Source organism: Xyrauchen texanus, chromosome 15 (genome assembly GCF_025860055.1).
Source record: "Xyrauchen texanus isolate HMW12.3.18 chromosome 15, RBS_HiC_50CHRs, whole genome shotgun sequence".
Taxonomy (NCBI): domain Eukaryota; kingdom Metazoa; phylum Chordata; class Actinopteri; order Cypriniformes; family Catostomidae; genus Xyrauchen; species Xyrauchen texanus.
The window spans coordinates 9068278-9091721 of NC_068290.1; the positions used below are offsets into that span (position 1 = coordinate 9068278).

At 37.1% G+C, this 23444-nt stretch overlaps 1 protein-coding gene across 2 annotated transcripts in view; it reads left to right on the top strand.

The window, feature by feature from the left end:
* LOC127655909 (calcium-transporting ATPase type 2C member 1) overlaps nt 1–23444 on the top strand; it is a 49799-nt gene that overhangs the window by 16734 nt on the left and 9621 nt on the right. For both annotated transcript variants that reach the window (XM_052143965.1, XM_052143966.1), the window contains exons 4-24: nt 1081–1170; nt 1262–1297; nt 5644–5705; nt 6953–7061; nt 8417–8572; nt 8880–8948; nt 9058–9133; nt 9269–9335; nt 9447–9571; nt 11827–11924; nt 13035–13130; nt 13224–13313; nt 14475–14579; nt 16114–16270; nt 16601–16771; nt 19652–19749; nt 20224–20274; nt 20627–20793; nt 20895–20963; nt 21603–21719; nt 21881–22028. In XM_052143965.1, the coding sequence (XP_051999925.1) occupies nt 1081–1170; nt 1262–1297; nt 5644–5705; nt 6953–7061; nt 8417–8572; nt 8880–8948; nt 9058–9133; nt 9269–9335; nt 9447–9571; nt 11827–11924; nt 13035–13130; nt 13224–13313; nt 14475–14579; nt 16114–16270; nt 16601–16771; nt 19652–19749; nt 20224–20274; nt 20627–20793; nt 20895–20963; nt 21603–21719; nt 21881–22028 (2157 nt within the window). The remainder of the gene's footprint in view (nt 1–1080; nt 1171–1261; nt 1298–5643; nt 5706–6952; nt 7062–8416; nt 8573–8879; nt 8949–9057; nt 9134–9268; nt 9336–9446; nt 9572–11826; nt 11925–13034; nt 13131–13223; nt 13314–14474; nt 14580–16113; nt 16271–16600; nt 16772–19651; nt 19750–20223; nt 20275–20626; nt 20794–20894; nt 20964–21602; nt 21720–21880; nt 22029–23444) is intronic.

Genomic DNA, 23444 nt, shown 5'->3' on the forward strand with positions numbered 1-23444 from the left:
GTGTGTGTATCAGCATAATGGTATGCATGTAAACAGTTATTTTAAAATATTTAATGCAAAAAGTAAAAGTAAAATACAGTGAATATTACTGAATTTTACACAGTTTGGCACTAAATGAACATAAGTGTTTTTATATGCACCAATGAAACAATTCATATTAATAAACAGAAATATTTACCTACATACATTTTTACTAAAAATATTGAAAGCTTACAAATTGGGTGGGATTTCCATGAACTTGCATGATTATGCAAATAAACCGTTGAATCAGTGTTTAGAACCAGTTCACAGAATCATACAGTTCATAAAAACTGATTAATGTAATGAATTTAATTTCCCAACTCTGTCAGATTTTTTGTAACTGAGGTTAAAGAGATGCTTAACGCTACTCGACTCAGAGCGGGTGCAAAACTGGCCTGCTTTTACAGCCTTTGGGAAAAAATTAGCTTAAGTTGTCACGTCATTCACTATGTTGATTTGATTGCACTGCTAATAACATTGATAGCAGTTAAACAGTTCTGTTTCACTAATTTGAGTCATGCAGTTTTCCAGGTGTTGTAATTCTATGGTTTGCAACATTGTAACTATTTTTGTTGGTCATATTGTGCCTAAAATGTCAGTTTCTCTACATTTATTTTCTTGTTTATAGAACTGTTATATAAAAGGAATATAACACTCTCTGTCCTGCTGTTGCTCTCCTGCTTGTATGATTTTGCTTAAAATCTATTGTAAATGTTTGATATCACCCAGCCCTAGCTATCAAAACATAGATTTCTTGTAACAGGCCATTACGTCTGAGTATTGTGGGCTGATACCGCATATCTGTTTTGGCTTTGGCTCCTTGACATTTGTAGAGACTGTAAACACATTTTTTGGATATCTGAAAAAGCACACTATACGACAAAGATCAATAACTCTTTATTGCTAATAGTGATTAGTCTACTTCAACTCTAGAGGCAGAACAAAACAAGTCCTTCCTTGTGATGTTGGCCACAATGGACTCAATTCCAAGAAACATTAAGCTCCCTCATGCAGTCTTTGTCTCTCTGAGATTTCCACTTTCTTGCTCTTGTTTTCTAGTTTAAAGACCCTCTCATCTTGTTGCTGCTGGCTTCCGCTGTAATCAGTGTGTTGATGCGACAGTTTGATGATGCTGTCAGTATCACCGTGGTAAGTTTCTCCTGATCATCTCCTTGGTCACATTTTTGCTAGCGTAAAACTGTGGATCAGTTTGCTTAACTCTTATCTTTATTTTTTGCAGGCCATTATTATTGTTGTTACAGTTGCCTTTGTACAGGTAAGACCAACAGATTACACTAATAACATCACACAAATGAAGCTGTAGACCCTTAGTCAGAATAGATGGCAGATTTAAGTTGACATGAATAACAACGAGGCTTTGGTATATACAAAGTATTGTTGCAGTGTTCTTTGTTTATGTACTTCAAATTTAGAAATAAGTTGATTTTAAGTTGCAAAGACTTGATATTACTATATACTGTATGTTCAGTAACATAAAAAAAACATTGTCTCTCAGAAGGCTGCATGCAAACTATCCCTTTAAGTTGCAAGGACTGCCAGACTTAATATTTTATGTTCACTTCTCAAGTCTGTTTTTTGTTTAAAAGTTCAAAGTCAAATATAAACAGACTTATTTGTGAACATAAACACTGACCTTAAAATAAATGTTCACATAGAAATGATTTCAGACACTTTTATATAAATTTAACAATGCATTTGGTGATTTGGTAACAGTTCTCTGAAGTCTGTGAAGTAAAATGAGAAGCAGTGAGTTTACACCTACTTCATGCAATTATCTAATCAGCCAATCATGAGGCATCAGTGCAATGCATAAAATCACACAGATACGGGACAGGAGCCTCCGTTAACACTAACCATCAGAATGGGTGAGGAAAAAATGTCGATAGTGGCATGATTGTTAGTGCCAGACGGGCTGGTTTGAGTATTTCTGTAACTGCTGATCCCCTGGGTTTTTCACGCACAACAGTGTTTAAGACTTTATGATGTGGTACAAAAAACACCCAGTGAGCGGCAGTTCTGCGGACAAAAACACTTTGTTGACGAGAGAGCTCAATGGAGAATGGCCAGACTTATTTGATCTGACAAAGGCTGTGGTAACTCAGATAACCACTTTTGTATAATTATAGTGAGCAGAATAGCATCTCAGAATGCACAACATATCGAACCTTGAGGCAGATGGGTTACAGCAGCTTAAGACCACGTCGGGTTCCACTTCTGGCAGCCAAGAACTGAAAGCCTAATGCTGCGTTCACACCGGACGCGAATAGCGCGTCAAATTCGCGCCTACCGCGTCTAGTTATACGCTTGACCACTTTGAATCCATTCGCGCGTCAAGAGCGAAATTGACGCGCGTAAAAAACTAAAGTTTGAAGCGAAATTTACGCGCGTGACGCTTAAACTGTAAACCCTCGCTCTGAGTTTGCATGTTTTGATGTCCACATGTTCTTGTTCAAGAAATTACAGTGACTGTAGCATTTCTATCGTAAAGAAGTGGACAAATATTAAAGATTAATTTGTATTTACAACTTACCAGGTTGCCCAATCTCCTCACTGACCCTCTTCCAAGCGAGGTCCTTTTTGTTCCTGTCTCTGTAAAATATGAAGTGGAATCGTACAATTCTGGGTGACTGCTTACAGCAAGAATTAGTTTTTCCTCCATAAGTTAGCTGTCAGTGATTTTGGAATGAACGATTCCGAGCGGGAGTTTACGTCACTTTACCTCCTGAGTGACAGCAGGCAGCTAGGCTCCTGATTGGTTAACGCGCGAATTGACGCCAAAGTTCCGATTTTTCAACTCGGGTGGCAGACGCGAATTCGCGTCAAACGGACAGCTGGACAGTTGAAGACTGGAAAAACTTAGCCTGGTCTGATGAATCTCGATTTCTGCTGAGGCACACAGATGATGGGGTCAGAATTTGGAGCCAACAGTATGAATCCATGGACCCAACCTGCCTTTTGTCAACAGTCCAGTCTGGTGGTTGTGGTTTATTGGTGTGGGGAATGTTTTCTTGGCACACTTTGGGCCCATTTATACCATCAATCATCGCTTGAATGCCACAGACTATTTGAGTATTGTGCATCCCTTCATGGCCACAATTTAACCATCTTCTAATGGCTACTTCCAGCATGATAATGCACCATGTCACAAAGTAAAAGTAGTCTCAAACTGGTTTCATGAATATGACAATGAGTTTACTGTACTTCAGTGGCCTTCCCCGTCACTGGATCTGAATCCAATAGAACATCTTTGGAATGTGACAGAACAGGAGATTTGCCGTATGAATGTGCTGCTGTTAAATCTGCAGAAATTGCATGACGCACTCATGCCAACATGGACCAGAATCTCAAAGGAATGTTTCCACCTTGTGGAATCCATGCCAGGAATAATTGAGGCTGTTTTAAGAGCAAATGGAGGCCCTACCCAGTATAAGTATAGTGTTCCTAATAAAGTGCTTAGTGAGTAGTTTTGTAGTTTTTTACACCAAAAATAAAGAATCGCTTATATCGTACTAGATATCAATATAATATCATATCGCCAGTTATCTTGTGATTCCAGCCTCTATAAAACATAGATTTTGAAAATTAGATGTCACTTACAATCAAGTCATATTGACCTTGGTTTTGTTTGCATTTACTAATGTTTGCAGGCCATGTCCACCTTTTCTTATCCACATTGGAACAGCTTTTTTCTCCACTTAAAACAACGACCTAGTCTCTTGTACCACATGCTTTGTGGAAAAACATTTTATTGTGGACCTGTGCTAAATATGGCATCTATTCTGACAAAAATTTATAGTTGTGTTTAGGGTTGCAGCTGTATACCGGTTTCATGGTATACCACGGTATGAAAATGTACAGTTTTCATACAATGTACATTTGCTTATATACAGTATTGGAGAAAAATTGCAACCGGATGGAAAATTTCACTTGCGCGTACACATCTCCTTTCCTCCTCGACTGCCCGTCTGACTCGTCAACTTGCGCCACACACACATGCAATGGAGAATATGTCAGAGACATGCGAGGGGGTCTGACATAAGCGAGTGAGTGTGTGTGAGTTAAAGCAGTGTTTCTCAACTGGTGGGTCGCAGGTCTATTCGGACTTGGGTCATGGATGGCAGGGAAAGAACAATGGCTTCAATGGTTCTCCCATTGAAGATATTTTGGCAGCCGCCCAAGTGATAGCCTATTTACGACTGCCAAGGCAGATTTAATGATAATCTCGCAATCAGCTAAATACTTCTTATCTGCACTTTCGCACTAGTGTATCTGAACCAGCTCACAATCATGATGTGCTCTTCTCTCTTGTGCACACGTGCAACAACCGGGCTTCCCTCCATATTGCGGCATGCAGACCTCAAATCTGATGTAACCAATTTCAATTCTAGTGAGACTTTTCTAATTTAAAGCGTTACGGAGGAAGTCAAGTCAAACCTCTCAAACAGTAGGCGGCCCTGACATGCCAAACAGCACTGAGGAGGAAAAGAGAAACACTGTGCTATACGTTATTTTAATTTTTTTATGATACATCACCTTTACAAAATTGTTTCACAGTATTTTGACAAAATGTTATAGTTTCATATGAAATAATCTAAAGGTCAATTCCTCATTTTATATCAACACTGGCAGTTGTAGTTAAAGTTTCAATATGTGTTTCAGCAAGTATTTATGTTGTCATAAATACTACAATTTGTTATTATTTATTATTACTATTATTTAAGACTAGCCACACTGACTTACCCATGGTAACGAGGAGCCTTTCCTTCTGTGTAATATGTATGTTCTGTTTGAATTATGTTTGACATTAGGTAACAAACGGGATAATAATGGGCTCATATAAGTTAATATGCTCTTCAATTTTTAAAAGGGGGGGAGAGTTGTTGACATCAACAGCAAAAGTAATGTCACTTGATGCATGTCCTTGAAAACCATGAACAAAACTGTGCAACGTAAATGGAAATGCAACCCAGGGTACATTAAATACAGGTTATGTTTTTACTATGGTGGGTCACCACTTGATGTAAATTCTGTCCTGAAGCCAAACCAGTTGAGAACCACTGAGTTAAAGGTACAGACAGGAGCAGTATATGCTAATTGTTAATAATCATAGGACATTACTTTAAAAGCTCACACAGCTATTGTTATTTTTCATTTAGTAGTTAATTTAACATGATATGCTAACATTTAAACTAACATGCTTTAGTTATATAACATGTTATATTTACATGCTATTTTTTTTAATCATGTTTATTATTATAATTCTGTTAGCTTTTAACAAAAAAAAATTGATTCTAGGTTCAATTATAATAAAGCATTTGTTCAACAGAACAAAAAAACAAAAAACATCTGTTTTCACTACTTTAAGGGTCATTGTAACTGATAATAGTTATTGTGTTATACAGTGAAACAGTGATATTTTCTGAGACTGTTATCATACCGTAAAACTCTTATACCATTGCAACTCTAGTTGTGCTCCTGATGGTCAGAGGGACCTAGAGGTGATTTTCGGTTTTTGGAAAAGTCCCTTGGATTAATGGGATGTAGTGAGTGTATTTAAGTGTGGTGGACATTTACTATGAATTCCTTTCTGTTTCATTTCAGGAATACCGCTCAGAAAAGTCCCTAGAGGAGCTGGGAAAACTTGTGCCTCCAGAATGCCACTGGTGAGCTTTCATTCTTGCTTTTATTTAATTAATATTCTCTTTCTCTCTTATTTTCTTTGTCTGCTACATTAATAATGTGTAATTTTAGAAGCCATCTGCATGTGGGTGTGAGATTTTGATGTCCTAGGTGTATCCTCTAAAGCTTTACACCCACCAAATTCATAAAAGACAGACTTTCAGATGATATATGGAGGGAGTGAGAATGAGAGGCTTGAGAATGAGAGGCTTGATTACCACTTCAAACACACAAAACCTTATATTTGCACTTCAAAACCAGACCGTGCCACAGCCTTGTGTTCTGTCCCCCAAACACCTGTAGAGCACCCTCAGCTCACACCACCGTCTGTTGCCCTGCTTTTCTCTGAATACTTTAGCAATGGGATAATATATGGAGGTAGTCAGATATATCGGGCTTACCGATTTAATCTATGTTGATAATTGCATTTTGGAACAGATGTTGTCAGTTTACAGCAAAATAGCTGCCTCCAGAGGTAAAATAAAAAGAATCACTGGCATCTCATGTGGATTTGCTCTATCTAAATCTTTCATCAATGATATTAATCCATATTTTTACAAGTCTCCGTCATTTCAAAATAAGAGTCCTCTGCCTTGTTTTTTGTTAAAACTCCTGCATTATGCACAACATCCAAATTATTTTTATGATTTTGTTGAACAAAAACTGCATCTGGCATCTGGATGAGTTATTTTGGATTCATATAGCTGCCTGTGCCATACTATAATGAGCACAAACATATAGTAAGGAAAGACTAATATTAAGAAAAACAATCCATAATTTGATTTTAAAAACTATCGGCCGATTTTCTGTTCTCTGCCTTTTCCACCACCTTAGTTCTTGTTATCTGCATTGTCCACTATCTGTTCCATTGTGGTAGGCAAAGCATTTTATAAGGGCTTCCATTCTACAACTTTTCCTGCCATTTTAGTTTACATCGTTTAAATGTTTAAAGCCACTTTGGTGCACAGCCACTCATAGCTTATTGCTGTAATCAATAAAGCATTTCACACACCAATAATTTTCTGTTGGTGTGTGAATGTTTTCAAGTTAAATGGTGCCAAGACTGTTGTAGGTACATTCACTAAACTGTTTGACCTTTGTCCAATCCACAGGCCATGAATCTGTTCACATGGCTACACTGGCCTAATTTTAATCATTCAATGCTCAGTCTTTTTTGTCCCTTTGTCGCACTCTCCATCCGTCTCTCCATCTCCTGTCCGTCTCCCTCCAGCGTTCGAGAAGGACGTCTGGAACACCTTCTGGCACGAGAGCTTGTCCCTGGAGACACCGTCTGTCTGTCTGTGGGAGAGAGAGTCCCGGCCGACCTGCGCCTGTTCGAGGTGTGAACTGATACTGATGCATAGTAAAATCTCTCTTTCTGTCTCCATTTGTCCTAAACTCTGCATTCCAATGAATTTTATAGACAGAGAGTGACTAAATCAAATGGGACATGTTGAGTTCAAAATTGCTAGATTGAGTGCAACAGAATGGAACTGACCACAGGGGTATCGAGATTCAGTTTTAAAAGCTTTTTTTTTACTTGGCTCCATATCATGATGCTCATGACGTATGATGCTGTAAAATTCAGAGAAAGATGACACTGTGGCAGAAGGTATCCATCTAAGGCATGAATACATGGTCATAGACCAACTAATTAAAAAAACTGTGCAGACTGACTGCAAGAATACATCCTGTGTGAGATCCCCCTTAAAAGTTATGTAACTCATACCACCTCAGTGTGTTCTGGCGTGTTTGTGGCATATAAAAATATGCCAAGAAGCTCACACGATTCCTCTTCCAATAACTATTCATCTCTGAAAGAGTAGGTAGGAAAGATTGGTTGGATGGTTACAGAAGTTACAGTACTGTGGAAAAGTTTTAGGGCTTGTTTCACAAAAAACATTTGTCTTAAGATGGTTATTTATATCTTCAGTTTTAGTGTGTCAATAGAAAAAATACATTTTAGACTTATTTTGCAAATAAAAAAAGATTAGAATAGAAGAACAGGGTGCTCTGCAAGAGATGGCATAACCACCACAGAATATTGAGTCAGTCTGGGATTAGATATAGAGACTGAAGCAATTGAGCCTAAATAGATAGAAAACTGTGGCGAATTCTCCAAGAAGCTTGGAACATCCTATCTGCCAAGAAAAACTGTGTCCAGGTGTACCTAGGAGAATTGGTGCGGTTTTGAAGGCAAAGTTGGTCACACCAAATATTGATTTGGCTTTTTTATGTTTACTGGACTTTGTATGATGTTAATTGAAAAATTAAAATGAATTATGGCACTATTTTGGAAGACATCCTCACTATGCAACATCTGCCTAAAACTTTTGCACAGTACTGTATTTTTTAAATCAGTTTATGAAAAATGTATTAAAATTAATTACTTGAGATCTGCACTAACACTTTCAATTGGATAGTAAATTAATTCAAGCCGAGGCCATTCAGACTGTCTTCCAATTGAGGTGTTTACATGAAAGTTTTTTATTCCAATTGAGCTATCGGATTATTACTGGATTATGGTGCATGTACACATGGCTATAGTGACAGCCAAACTCACATTAAAGAAAAATATGTGCTGGTGAAGTTTACACATTAGTCTTAAATGGCAGAGGTCCTTGTGCCTGTGTCCTGAAATAGCAGCATGATTCTAATGACCTTTTAGTCAAGATGACCTTTCTCTGCCCTTCAGGCGGTGGATCTGACAGTTGACGAGTCCAGCCTGACAGGAGAAACCGCCCCCTGCACCAAGACCTCCGCCCCACAGCCAGCTGCCACCAATGGCGATATCACATCACGAAGTAACATCTCCTTCATGGGGACACTGGTGCGATGTGGGAAGGCCAAGGTACTGCTATGGTCTGATACTTAATAATTTCTAGATTTAGGGGTTAAAAAAATTATAATTGACATGTCAAACTTTAATGAACGTATTTCTTGAGACTACATGGAATATTTGTACTTCTAACAATTAAAATCATGCGGCAGGGCCGTGTAAAATTGTAACGCTTAAAGTGAGTCCTTCATTCACAAAATTCTACACATCCCACACCCCTTGCTTGTTTTTTTTCTTCTTTTTTTATTTTATACTGCCAAAAAAGAGATAAAATAAATTGTTTCACCACATTTTTAAAAAGCTTGCTTTTAAATTGCAGGGCATTGTCATTGGTACTGGAGAAAATTCTGAATTTGGTGAGGTTTTTAAGATGATGCAAGCAGAGGAGGTAATCAAGCATAAATTGTAAAACGGACACATTTAAAATGCAAAAGATTGATGTCGCAATGAAAATGCCTTTGTTTCATGTCCAAGTCTTCTTTTTGTTTTTCAAACAGGCTCCCAAAACCCCCTTACAGAAAAGCATGGATTTGCTTGGGAAACAACTCTCCCTCTATTCCTTCGGGATTATTGGTAGACATTATATGATTGTCTAATTAACATTCATCATACTTTCATGAGTTACTGATGCATAGCATCTGATTGAATATGCAAACCCTAATTTCTTCTTTTCTACTATGATGGCACTAACATACTTCCAATTTTCAGGGGTTATCATGATGGTTGGATGGCTTCAGGGGAAGAACATACTAGACATGTTCACAATAGGTGTTAGGTATGTCGTAATACAATCAGTCCAGCACAGAGACAGATGATTCTAACAGGTATGTGACTTGAGGTGTAGTTTTTGGTCTTTTAAGTCTTGCGTCATTGGCTCTCTCCTCAGCTTGGCCGTGGCAGCTATCCCAGAGGGCCTCCCCATCGTGGTGACAGTCACTCTGGCCCTGGGAGTGATGAGGATGGTAAAGAAACAGGCGATTATAAAGAAGCTGCCCATAGTGGAGACACTGGGTACGCCTCCCATCCTCGTTGTCGAATCTGTTTGTTTGGTTGGTTGGTTGGTTGGTTGTGCCTCTATTGACAATCACTCAATTATAAGATCATTCTTCTTGGCAACTGTAGCTATGATCCTGATACTTCATTCTCAAACAAACACATAGCAACTCAAGAAGTTGATTCTTAAGAACGTGGTGGAAGCACTTGTCGTTTTTTGCACTTGTTTGTGCAGAACGGGATACATTTAAATTTTTTTGTGTTCACGTTGCTTAAGAGAGCATTTTGTTGTTACCTTCAAAAGAAGTGGCAATTTACCAGACATCACCGTTGCAGCTTGACATTTTTTTGGCAAAACACACTGCAATCAACTAAAAACAAATACAAGCAGTAAATGGTCTTTGATGCATGGTCTCCACATTGGCTTAATGTTTCAGGAAACTGAACAGACAGCTTAGGTTCAAAGACCTTGTGCATTTCCCTCTTGTTTGTCAACTCAAAGGAGAGCAGAAATGTTTTCTCTCATCAGTGGCATTACATAATCATAAGTCATGTGAAAAATCAGTCCGCCCACAGAGTCAAATGACCAGCCACAGTCACACTGAACATGCATAATATAAATGCAGAGTAGAGACATTAATTCAGAGAGAGGAATTTGTGTTACAAGAAGCATTGTTATATTGTGAATGTAGTCAGTAATGTGCATTGCTACCAGTTCAGCCATGATAAAAATCACAATTTGAGATATATATAAGTTTGGACAGAAGGAATTTGGTACTTTAGCTCACCAAATTGTCATTCAACTGATCACAAAGTATATTCAGGACATTACTGTTGTAAAAAACAGCACCATCACTATTTGAAAAAAATAATCTTTTATTAAATCTAGACAGTCCTCATTTTCAGCAGCCATCAATCCAACACCTTATCCTTGAGTAATCATACTAAATTGCTAATTTGGTACTAGAAACTCACTTGCCATTACATCAAACACAGTTGAAAGCTATTTGGTTCATTAAATTAAACTAAACATTGTCTTAGTGTTTGTTTTTTAGTTGTCACAGTATGCAATAGACTGGCATGTCTTAAGGTCAATATTAGGTCAAACATGGCACAAAAGAAATGGATTTCTCTAGAAACTCATCAGTCAATCATTGTTTTGAGGAATTAAGTTTATACAATGCTTGAAATTGCCTAAAAACTGAAGATTTCATACAAAGGTATACACAGCAGTCTTCAAAGACAAAGGACAACTGTCTCTAACAAGGACAGAAAGAGATGCGGAAGGTCAGATGTACAACTAAACAAGAGGATAAATAGATTAGTACATGAGTAAATACATGAGTCTCTAGTTTGAGAAAGACACCTCACAGGTCCTCAGCTGACAGATTCATTGAATTCTACACGCTCAACACCAGTTTCATATACAACAGTAAAGAGAAGAAAAAGCCACTTTTGAAACAGAAAAACAAAAAGAAAAGGTTAGAGTGGGCATAGAAACACCGATAATTGGAAAAGAGTGTTATGAATCTTAACGCCACTGAGCTTTTGTGGGAACAGGTAGACTGTAAGGTGTGTGAGAAGTGCCCGAGGAGACCGCCACATCTATGGCAAGTGCTACAGGAAGTTTGGGGTGAAATGTCACCTGAGTATCTGGACAAACTGACAGCTAGAATGCCAAAGAACTGCAAAGCTGTCATTGCTGCACATGGAGGATTTTTGATGAGAACACTTTGAAGTAGTTTAAGAAGTTCTGAATCAAATAAAATTGTAATAGTAATTTTTCTCTTTATTAATGTCCTGACTATATATTGTGATCTGTTGAATGCCACTTTGGTCAATAAAAGTAACAATTTCTTTTCATAAGAGCAAATAAAGATCTGTACATTATTCCAAACTTTTGGCCTGGTGTGTGTGTGTGTGTGTGTGTGTGTGTGTGTGTGTGTGTGTGTGTGTGTGTGTGTGGATAGATAGATAGATAGCTATATTAGGGCTGGGAAATTTAACACGTTAATAGCTGACCATTTAACGTGTTAAAAATATCATGAAATTAATGCAGTGTCCACTTTTCTTTACCATTTTAATAATCTTTTTTTTATTTTTATCGATTCATAGCCCTAAAATATACTGTATAAATACATATACACAAACTGTGCTGGTGCTTTTCTCTCTATTCATACTTGCATTCTTGAGAAATGTCACTAATTTCATGGAATGTACAAAGAACCTCTTGGTTGTATATAATAACCTGAAAACCTTTTTCCCCTCCCCAGGCTGCTGTAATGTCATATGCTCCGATAAGACAGGCACTCTTACTAAGAATGAGATGACAGTCACTCACCTGTTTACTTCTGATGGACAACACGCTGAGGTAAGGGCCCCAAAACCATTAGGAGACATGCAGATGACCACATACTCATTTTGAGGAAATATTTCAGCCCAAATGCCATCATACCTCTGCTTAAAATATGTCAAAATATGAGTCAAAGCTCATTTTTCCTTAAGCCATCTCTATCATTAGTCCTGAGTATCTGAAGAGAATGCTTGTAGTTTTCTCTCTGAGGAACAGGAGTGTCTCAGTGGCCTGATGATATCAGTGCATTGTCCTGAATTCATTGCCGTGCTGTCGGCCTGCTCTAATAAATCATAGATTGAGTTTCTCACTATTTTAACTTGGCTACTAGGACCTTGGTCTATTACTTCATGCTTTATTTCACATCCCCGTGGGCTGCTTCTAACAAAATTATGCCAAAAGACTGCTTAAAAGTAATCAAGCAGCTGTGTTGTGTGGTTAAGTGATTCTTAGCTGGTTTTCTTCAAGACTCAGATTTTAAACCTAGTTGCGATCTTAAAGTGGCAGCCTAAAAATGAAACATTTGATGGTTTCATGATCTCAGCATCCAATAATTCACTGCAAAAACTGGTTCAAACCATGTTTATCCTTGTTGCGATCCTTGTTGAATTTGGACTGTTTCATGCTCCCAGCATCCATTAATTTACTGCACAAAACACAATGTGATCACCATAAACCATGTTCGCCCTCATTGTGAATGAATCTGTATTCCTGCACTAAAATGTAGTAGTTTGATTTGATGCCTCTTCATGTCAATAACAAAATATGTAGGAAAAGTTTGATTTGATTTTAGAATATTTTGCTACCCTAACTAAGCACTGTTATGCTGTATGGTTAGTTAAGCTTATAGAAAGTTAGCATTTCATTAATTGCAGTTTTTTCTTTCTTTTTTTTTACCTTGCTGTCCACGTCCCAATCAGAACAGGCCTACAAACCCATCTTAACTATATACTATATAGAATATATACTGTAGTTAGTTGCAGTTTATATTTTTTGCATGTAGCATTTTTTCCCCCTGCTGTCTGCAACCCTGTTGAAACAGACCTGCAAGCCATTTTGGGTCACGAATCACTGGTATAGTGTGTTTATGTATGGCAGTGCCCTTGACCTGATTAGCTTCTTTCACAGGTCACAGGCGTCGGGTACAACAATGCCGGTGAGGTGTTGCTGGATGGTGAGTTGGTGCATGGCTTCTACAACACTTCCATCAGCAAGATTGTAGAGGTGAGGTTGAGCAGACTATTGTGGAAAACACGGAGCTGGAAGGGTACTTAAATTGCAGTAACATATTCACAGTGTGCCTTTAAAATCCAACAGGCTGGCTGTGTGTGCAATGATGCAGTGATCAGGAACAACACCCTGATGGGACGTCCCACCGAGGGTGCCCTCATTGCCCTTGCTATGAAGGTATTGCATGACCTGCTAATAACGGTCTCTGCTAGATTATTATAGATTTGAATTACATTTTTTTTTTTTTCAATTTAGTTTAATGTTCACCTCTGACATAGATTAAGTTTATTTAGACTCTTTTCAGGTTTATTTTTGTTTGTTTTTCAGTATATATTTTTAGTTTTAAGTAGGTTTTGAATTTTCTAATATAATTTGTGTCAAAATTGGAATTATTTTGAGGCCATTTTTTATTTAATTTTGCAGTAAATATATGAAATATACTGTGTATTTGAATATATTTTAGTTTAGTTTCAGTGTTCCAATAAGTTTTTATTTAATGTCGCCATTCTGCATGACATGCTATTAATTGTTCTCTCTAATGTAACATTCCGGTTGGATGCACAATGTTGCCTCTGTCCACTTGTGCAAACATGAGAAACGCAGCCTCTGGGATAATTGCCTGTGTGGTGCTGTCTGTCACCTTATGTCACCTCATTTTGGCAAACAGACTGAATTGGTTTTCCATGCTAATTAAGATGAACAGACATGCTTCCACACACCATAGAACAGGTTACTGTAGCAACAGCATCTCCCTCGAGAGTCCCGGTTGTGTAAATGTCTGGTACAGTAACAACGTTGTTGTCACCACCAGGACTCTTACATTAAACTGAGAGAACTGATTTAAAGTCCCAAGGGGGTGGGATAACTAGATTTTTACAATTTCTGAAGAAAATGAGTGGTGCGAGCCCATGCATAACTCACTTCCACAATGCTGTTGGGTTGCTGGGGCATATTAAGTGGTTGCCAATGTCTTTTGCGTGTTTACTAGGTATTTGCTTACAAAGGAGCTCAGTTTCTGTGATGTTCTGGTACCAGTTGTGGCACGGGTCCTTTCTTGATTCTAAGTCTGCAGGTTTAATTTCCCCATTTTATCGTCCACCAGGCAAAAAAATCACCCATCTAATACCTTAGGGAATTGATAGTACACATTTTCTCAACAAGCCACATGTTTTGACCTACTTTGACCACTAAGAGTTTCATTATGGGGCCAGCTCTGATCAGTCTCTTGTAAAGATTGGATTTTCTTTATTTTTTTACTGGGTTCGAGAGGGCAGAGAATGTTTATCATTGTGTTCACTCTAACGGAGCACTTGTGCATTTGTTTTCTGTTATCCACAGATGGGTTTGGAGGGTTTGCAGCAGGAGTTTGTGCGATTGGAAGAGATTCCCTTCTCCTCAGAGCAGAAATGGATGGCAGTCCGTGTCATCCATCGCACTCAGCAGGTAAGCCAGTGGTTCTCAACCTTTTTTGATAAACGCCCCCCAACTTCATTCCCTTACCCCAGCCGCCGCCGCGATGCATTGCATAATTTTAAAGTTTTGTTTATAAATTCAGAAGGCTTACACCTCATGAATGTCAGACCGAACCTTGCATTTCTTAAATTTAAGCAGATGGAGGGCTATATCTGGGGCCTATAAAATGAAAATGCAAAGACAGAAACTAATAATAAAAGTGGTTTTGTTATTATATTTAAAAAATAAGTGAAAAGACCAATAATATTGCATATTTTGGACTGAAATGACTGAAAAATGAAATTCTCATTGTACATTACAGCATTGATTTTGAGTCAGATGCAGATGTACATTTATTGGTATCCACAACAGTAAGGTTATCTGTAACATCTGTTAAAAAGTTAACATCTAATTTGTGACTGAGTTGGAACTCCTTTCATCAGGTTCTTATTGATACAAATGAGAAATCTCTTGGAATTTCTGAAGGCAAATAAAATCAGTTATATTTTCTTACAAACTAATAAAATATTTTATCCTATCTTTTTAGGAATTATGCATTTTGTGTTTGCCCTTATGAAAATGTAAATGTATTTATTGATTAGTTTTAACAGTAGTATTTGTTACAAGACCCTAGTAAGCACATGGAAGCGTGGATCTTCACTACCATGGTTAGATGTAACATGATTCCTATAAAAAATATTTATGGAATTTTTGTAATTACAAACAGTAGACCAACTCTAAACACATGTAAAAACAATAAGTACAAAATTTGAACATTTAAAAGTTGTAAACATTTTTTTTTTATTATATTCCCTCACTCTCCTAATGTAGCCTATGACAAAATTAATAGAGATTAAGTAGTGATATGAATCTATTTCTGCCTAAAGTACAGTAAGTATTACTATAGTAAATTCAAGGGTGGTTTCAATGGCAAATTCTTGCACTGTGCTTCTCATTGGTTCTTGCAGTGCCTGGTTGCACTTGCGCTGCTCTGTCCATTGAGTCGTAGCCACCTACAGAGCCATACAGGTGCTTTTGCGGAGGTTGTGAATTCGCCTGTGTATTTTTTGCTAAAGTCAGTCAACGAGTTTGGAGCTTGTTATTTTAATATAGTAATTGCCTTTTTTGTGTCCAATACACACAAGGTCATGAATGCTCCACCTGAGACTTAGACTAATAATAAACAGCCAGCACAGTGACTGATTGTGTGGGGAAATGTTTTGGCACAGCCTACCCATTTTTAAAGACATGTTTTTTCGGATGGATGCCAATTTCTTAGGATGCCAGTTTCTTAGGATGCCAGTCTAATATTGTGGTGAATCAATGTCAGATTCAGTTGCTCCGTATATGTCAATATAAACTGTGGTTAGTCACTTTACATGTCAATCGTACAGCCACTTCCTGTCTAATTGGCTGGTTTTTGTTCGTAATAATCTGTATAGTGTTGACCAGACATTATGCTGCGGCTCTGTGAGACTAACTGATTAGCCTATACCTTTAATTTCCAATCTATCTGGATGTATAGGACAAGCCTGGTGTGTTATACGTGAAGGGCGCATACGAGCAGGTCATTCGCTTCTGTACTTCCTACAACAGTAAAGGAGTCAATCTGCCTCTGAACAATCAGCAGAGAGATCTCTACCAGCAACAAAAGAGCTACATGGGCACTGCGGGTCTCAGAGGTAAAGAACGGCACTGATTTCATGGCTCTCTTTTACTATACATTTTTAGGTCACCTCACTTTACCACCAAATTGTGGCTTAAATGGATAGTTCACTGAAAAATTATAATTGAATTAAGTATGTATCACTTATTGCAGCTCACCAGAATATGAATTGGCTTGTGTTGATGAGATGAAGTTTTCTCAGAGGACATTGAGGAAGTGCTGTATCATTTTGACATCCCTTTGTCTTTGCTTTCATTCATTAAAGGCATTTAATGGAGGACACAGTAATATTGAGATGAAACATGCTTTGGCAGTAGCTGATTCTCATGTCCTTTTTTTCTGGCAGTGTTGGCGTTTGCCTCTGGATCTGAGATGGGTGCTCTCACCTTTCTTGGGCTGGTGGGAATCATTGACCCTCCCAGAGCAGGAGTGAAAGATGCCATTACGACACTGATCAGCTCTGGGGTGGCGGTGAAAATGATCACAGGCGATTCTCAAGAGACTGCAGTATCAATAGGTACGAAGTTCATCTAAGACTAGCAGCAGTATGACTGTATTTACCATGCAACGATATACAAAATGTGTCAATCGAGATTCTGCCATACCTTCAGTGTTCATTTGTTCCACAGTTTTTTAGTCATAGTGTAGTCTTTTGATGAAAATGTCCTTTAAAATTAGTCAATATTTTGCACCTCATAGTTTAGTCAAAACGGTGTATTTACATGCAAGTTACGCCACACAAATGATGCATATTCTGACTACCGCATCATAATAGTTCAAGTTCACCAGATCATTCACTTCACTGTGCAGATGTTATATTACATATACGTTGTGCATATAGGCTACTATAGTGATTAAAATCATGTATAAATAGGATGTGTTTGAATGAGGTATTTAACCCATTTTGAAGCGGTTTATTTTGCCTGTGTTCAACTCGCGCAGCTCAAGTGGAGAAATCCCCAATTATTAATGGTTAGATTAATCTATATCTAATACCTTTTATATACAGATCCTATAGAAGTTTCTTCTTTTCCTGTCTTGCACTGTTAATATCTGAAACGGTATGCTTTAATAACATTTTTGATTATCGTCATGATGTGCCTTTTTCGTCTCGTCATCGTTATCTTTGTCGAAATCAAAAAAAACATTCGTCACGAGCATTTCCTTGACCGTTAACACTGCATACATTTTATACCACAGTATTCAAATATTTATATATAAATATTTTATTTTATATATATATATATTAATACATTTATTTATGTTAGTTTATTTATATTAGGGCTGTCAATTGGTTAAAATTTGTAATCAAATTAATTACATGGGAAGCAAGAGGGTTTCTCAGCAAATATTTATGTATGCGATTAATTGGATTAATTAATCGCATAAATATTTACTTGGAAAGCCCCTCATAACAATTCAATATATAATGATTAAATAATTATAAATAGTTCTATTTAAATATTTATAAAAATATATATAATAATACAGAAAATGTAATTATTGTTGAACATAAGCCTATCTTTGGCCTATGGTTCACAGCAATCCTTTTTTTCTTTTTACAATTAAATTCATCAGTCAGTTCAAGATGTATAATGAGGTCTTTTCTAAGGACCCGTCAATGTATATCTGCGTCAGACAGATGCTTTTGGAGTCATGAACATGCTGTTTTTACTTGAATAAAGATTTGTTCATTTTGCTGAACATGACTCAAAGATTCAATCAGTAAAATGATCCGATCTTCCCATCTCTAGTTCTCTGTCTGTTTGAGCTGCGCGTTGCCTATACAGTGAGATTCGCTTGCTCTGTAGAAAACAGTGGCACTCCATGCTTGAATTGCTTATATGGAAGGAATATTCCTTATTACAGTCCGGAGACATGATTCATTGCGTTATTAAAAAAATATATATATATATATATAAATTAATCGCACTGAATTAATGCGTGTTAAATCAACAGCATTCATTTAAACATAAACTATCTATAGAAACCTTTAGAAATATAATATAGATATTCAACTCTAGACCATTGCAAAATTATTGGTTTCTCTGGACTTACTATTTATAGGTATGTGTTTGAGTAAAATAAACATTTTTGTTTTATTCTTAATACTGTACTGACAACTTTTCTTCCAAATAATAATAATATTGTAATTTAGAGCATTCATTTTCAGAAAATGACAACTGATCAAAATAACAAAAAAGTGTTTTCAGATCTTAAATAATGCAAATAAAACAAGTTCATATTAATCACAATAAATAATGTTTCTATTTAGGAAGAGTTCAGAAATCAATATTTGGTGGAATAAACTGATTTTCAATCAGTTTTCATGCGTCTTGGCATGTTCTCTACCAGTCTTGCACAATGCTGTTGGGTGACTTTATACCACTCCTGATGCAAAAATTCAAGCAGCTCGGCTTTGTTTGATGGCTTGTTGCCTTCCATCCTCCTCTTGATCACATTCCAGAGGTTTTCAATTGGGTTCAGGTGTTGAGATTGAGCTGGCCATGACAGGGTCTGAAAATCAGGGATATTCCACCAAATATTGATTTCTGAACTCTTCCTAAGTTAAAACATTAGTATTGTGTTGTTTAAAAATGAATGTGAACTTGTTTTCTTTGCATTAATCGAGGTCTGAAAACACTGCATCTTTGTGATTTTGATCAGTTGTCATTTTCTGCACAAATGCTCTAAATGACAATATTTTTATTTGGGAGAAAAGTTGTCAGTATTTTATAGAATAAAACAAATACTCAAACACATACCTATACATAGTAAATCTGGAAACTGATAATTTTGCAGTGGTCTCTTAATTTTTTCCAGAGCTGTATTTGTGCAGCATTTAGTGGGCAAGACTGCTCTACATTATTAACACAAAAGCAACAAAGAAATATGGAATAAAATACAGAGTGGAAGGTGTCCCCAACAAGTCAAAACAAGGAAGATCGTATTATATAAATGGGCACGACTGCTATCGTGCAGTTTAAAAAACTGGCACAAGCAAAAAGCTATACCCTACAAATTGTGTTGCACAGCTTGTTTTGTAGTGTCACACTGTGCTGAGCCACTCACTTGCCGGGTAGACACTGTGAAAACAGAAAATGAGAGCACAATAGATGCACTCCATGACCAGCAGTCCATCAAGTTTCAATTGAAAGGAAAAAATAATAATATGAAATCAAGTACCTTTCATTTGCAAAATGTTTAGTTCAATGGATTATCCAAAAATAAGCTTTACACATGGTTAAGAAATACATAATTTTCACTCTTGCATTCAACCAGAGTCCCATTTTATTTAAATTTTTTAATTTAGTATTTTCTTATATCATTTCTAGACATATATTTTTGCTGTGTCTCTGTATTCACTCAGTATTTTAATCTCTTTTTCCCACCACAGCGAGTCGGCTGGGCATCTACACCAAAGGTTCCCAATCTCTGTCTGGAGATGAAGTCGACCATATGGACCTCCAGCAGCTCTCTCAGATAGTGTCTAGGGTATGGACAAGCATTCATACACTCTCAGCTTTGAGTCACTGTAGTTCAAAAGGCCCACAGTCAGATAGTGGACAGATTTCAAGCAGAAGATTATGGGCAAGACATCCCCATAAGATCATTATGCATTTGCTGACAAATTGTAACGCGTTGATTATGTACAGGCATATGATGCATCATCCAATATATTATTAGGGGAAATAAATTTGGGGTATGCCACAGAAACAAGAAATCTTTAAAAACACCTTCAGAGCTTAAATTAAATTAGATTTAGTTACATCTTACCCAAGGGCTGTCTTGCCCCATGTTCTCCTACATGTTGGAAGTCTTGTGCTTTCGGTACAAAAGACTTAAATTACCACACTTGAATGTATTAGCAAGTATAAATTATATAAATTGGAAACATTTTATTCAGCATTAAATTTTGCACTGGCCATTAAAATGAGTGGCACTGTGATACGTGATTTGTCTCCACAGATTGTGGTATTCTACAGAGCCAGCCCAAGACACAAGTTAAAAATAGTGAAGGTAAGTGTACCAAATACAGTAGAATCTGCACTTTGCATTATTTAGCCAAGTAGGATATGTTCTTGGAATGGCATCCCTGTTGGTCCTGATACAATATCGCTTTCAACCAAACAGATTTCAGGGATTAGACTTGGTTTAGGGCTGGTGCTTGATCAATATTCTTATCAACATACAGAATAATTTTCCTCTTATTTTTAGGCTAGGGTTAGGACTGTATGTTTGACTGGAATCTTGTTCCTTGACCAACAAAAGATATTGATCCAGAAATGGTCACCTGACACCTGCAGTTTTGCATTGCATTCTTCATTTTGCAGAGCTGTCAAAAATTTCTGTGCTTTTTTCCTGGCTTCAGTCCTTACAGAATATTGGTGCAGTTGTTGCCATGACGGGAGACGGTGTTAATGATGCAGTGGCACTGAAGGCAGCGGACATCGGCGTGGCTATGGGTCAGACCGGCACTGATGTCTGCAAGGAGGCAGCAGACATGATCCTTGTGGATGATGATTTTCAAACCATCCTGTGAGCTTATAGTTTCTGTTCTTAAACTAAGATATGAGCTTACTTCTGTTGATGTGACGTTTGAGTTGGCAAATGTCCTCAAGCCTTGTTTCTTATTGTAGGTCTGCCATTGAAGAGGGGAAAGGGATCTACAACAACATTAAAAACTTTGTGCGCTTTCAGCTGAGCACGTGAGTTGCCAAGCTCTCTTTTCACTCTGATCAGAAAAGAAAAGCTCTCTTGATCTGTTATTTTTGGAATATTTAGTCTGGATGGTTGTTTTGATTTAGTTTTGAGGTAATTTTAATGCTAATGTGCTTTAAAAAGTTGACTAAATCAAGTTTAAGTAGATTTTTTTCATTTTAAATGTAATATCTCTCTTCTTGGACCAATTGTATTGATGACTTATCTTGCTCAAAGGGGCATATGCAAATTTCTGTCCAATACAATCCTCCTAAAACCATTGCCATGTAGCAAAAATGGTTTATGCCTGTGATGTAAGCTTAATGCTATTGTCAGTTTTTTTTTTCTTAAAGATGAACCCTTCAGGATGTCCCACCCCAACTGTTTCTAAAGGAAATAAATGAACACAAGAATAAAAACTGCACTTGTCAATTGATTTCATGAGGTCTTTAAAATGACCCCAATAATCCATCAATACGATTGCAATATTTTGGGCTGATATCATATTTTGGGCCAAAAACATTATCTGTTTGATGTGTACATGAACACACTACTTACGCTATACACAAGACACCTACTTAGACCTTGAAGTCGAGGTTATGAATAGTATTGAAATGATCACTGAATATCTCTGCTTACTTCCTCAGGAGCATTGCTGCTCTCACCCTCATCTCCTTAGCAACGCTCATGAACTTCCCCAACCCTCTGAATGCCATGCAAATCCTCTGGATTAACATAATCATGGATGGACCTCCAGCTCAGAGGTAATGTACTGATCACAATCAGATTTATCAAAGGCAGTAACAACCATAGACATGGAGGGGACTTGTCCCCCCAAAATATTTGGATTATTTGTCAGCTAATAGGGTTTTGTCAATAGTTTATTCTTTAATTATTACATTTAAATTATATGAATTATTCCTAGTTTGGGTGTGGAGCCTGTCGATCGGGATGTGATCAGGAAACCCCCACGGAATGTACGAGACAGCATCCTCACGCGCAGTCTGATAGCGAAAGTCCTCGTGTCGTCCTTCATTATCGTGTGCGGAACTTTGTTTGTGTTCTGGAGAGAGGTAATATTCTCGTGATGAAGGCCCATTTGTGTACATTTGTGTTCTGTTTTGTTTTTCCATTTGTGTTCTATTTTATATTCAAAACAGAAGGTCAATAGGTAAATGACTGAACTATTTACATGTTGCACATGATAAATGGTGTTGTTTTGTTCAGTGGCATCACACAACTTTGTTTTATATGTTAGCTGTGTAATTGTATTATTTCTCAAACAGACATGCAAAGAACAGCGTGCTGGTACTACTTTGCAAAGTGGCATTCCTTTACAAAATGATTTTTAGGGGTTGAAGCATGAAGTGCTGAAACCCTATTATTGTTGTAGGGTTAAACTTTTATTAATATTATTTTATGCTAAAACTGATCATGGAGACCTGAATCTTGGTGGCATGGTAGTACTATTGCTCGCTACTCAGGGGCAAGAACTTGCCCTGATCTGCCAATCGGTGGTGCTATAACAAAGGCAAATGTGTTTTGGGCTATAACTCCTGAACTCCTGAAAAAAAATTGATAGCATATGTTACAGTTCATTCTGAACAATACTGCCTCAAAGAACCATTAATCTCAATCAAGTAGTTTGTTAAATATTTGAGATTATTTAAAAAATCTACTTTTGCTAATTAGTCCTAGTTTTTCACTCGCACCAAACAAAATGAGTGCAGTCAAATTCTTTGGACTCAATAGATCGATAATGATCAAATACATTTTGAACTTTGCATTTGGCATGGCTATAACAAGGTGATTAGAAAAGAAGGGTTTGATCTTTTTGACCCAAAAGCCCATAAATCCTAAATGCCACATCCTATTTTTCATTTCAAATGTAGTACGCATATATGACGTGATTCTAAAGAAGCATGCAAAATTAGGTGGAGATCAGTCAATAAGTTGGCGCTATATCAGGAATATTAAAAAGACTTTATCTTGATGATAATTTATCTTATGTTGCTGAAAAGGATTCCGTTTTATTTAAATTTTGGTGCTAACAGACTATTTGAAAAATGCTTTACTCATGCACTTAAAGGTCCTATGCCTTTTGAACCCCAAATATTGCTGCTTGCAGCTATATGAAGTATTTGATTTTTTTCATCTATTGCACAGATGCTAAGTACTAATTACATTAATCTATAAATGCTGAAAAACTTCACTTTTCTGAACGAAAGTCCAAGCAAGCAAACATGTTATAATTTTTGACCGTAATGACTTAATTCCATTTAATTGGTTAGAAACACTAAGGTATTGTTGTAAACTTTTTCAATGTTGTTTTTCCTCTGGGGAAAGTAGCATCGAAACCATTTTGGAAAATAGAGTAGGTGATAAACTACATTAAATCTGATACAATAATTTCCTCCCTAAAGCTACAGGCACAATGACAACAGCTTTCCAAGAAACCACAAAGCATGTCCTTGATTTATTTTTTTTTA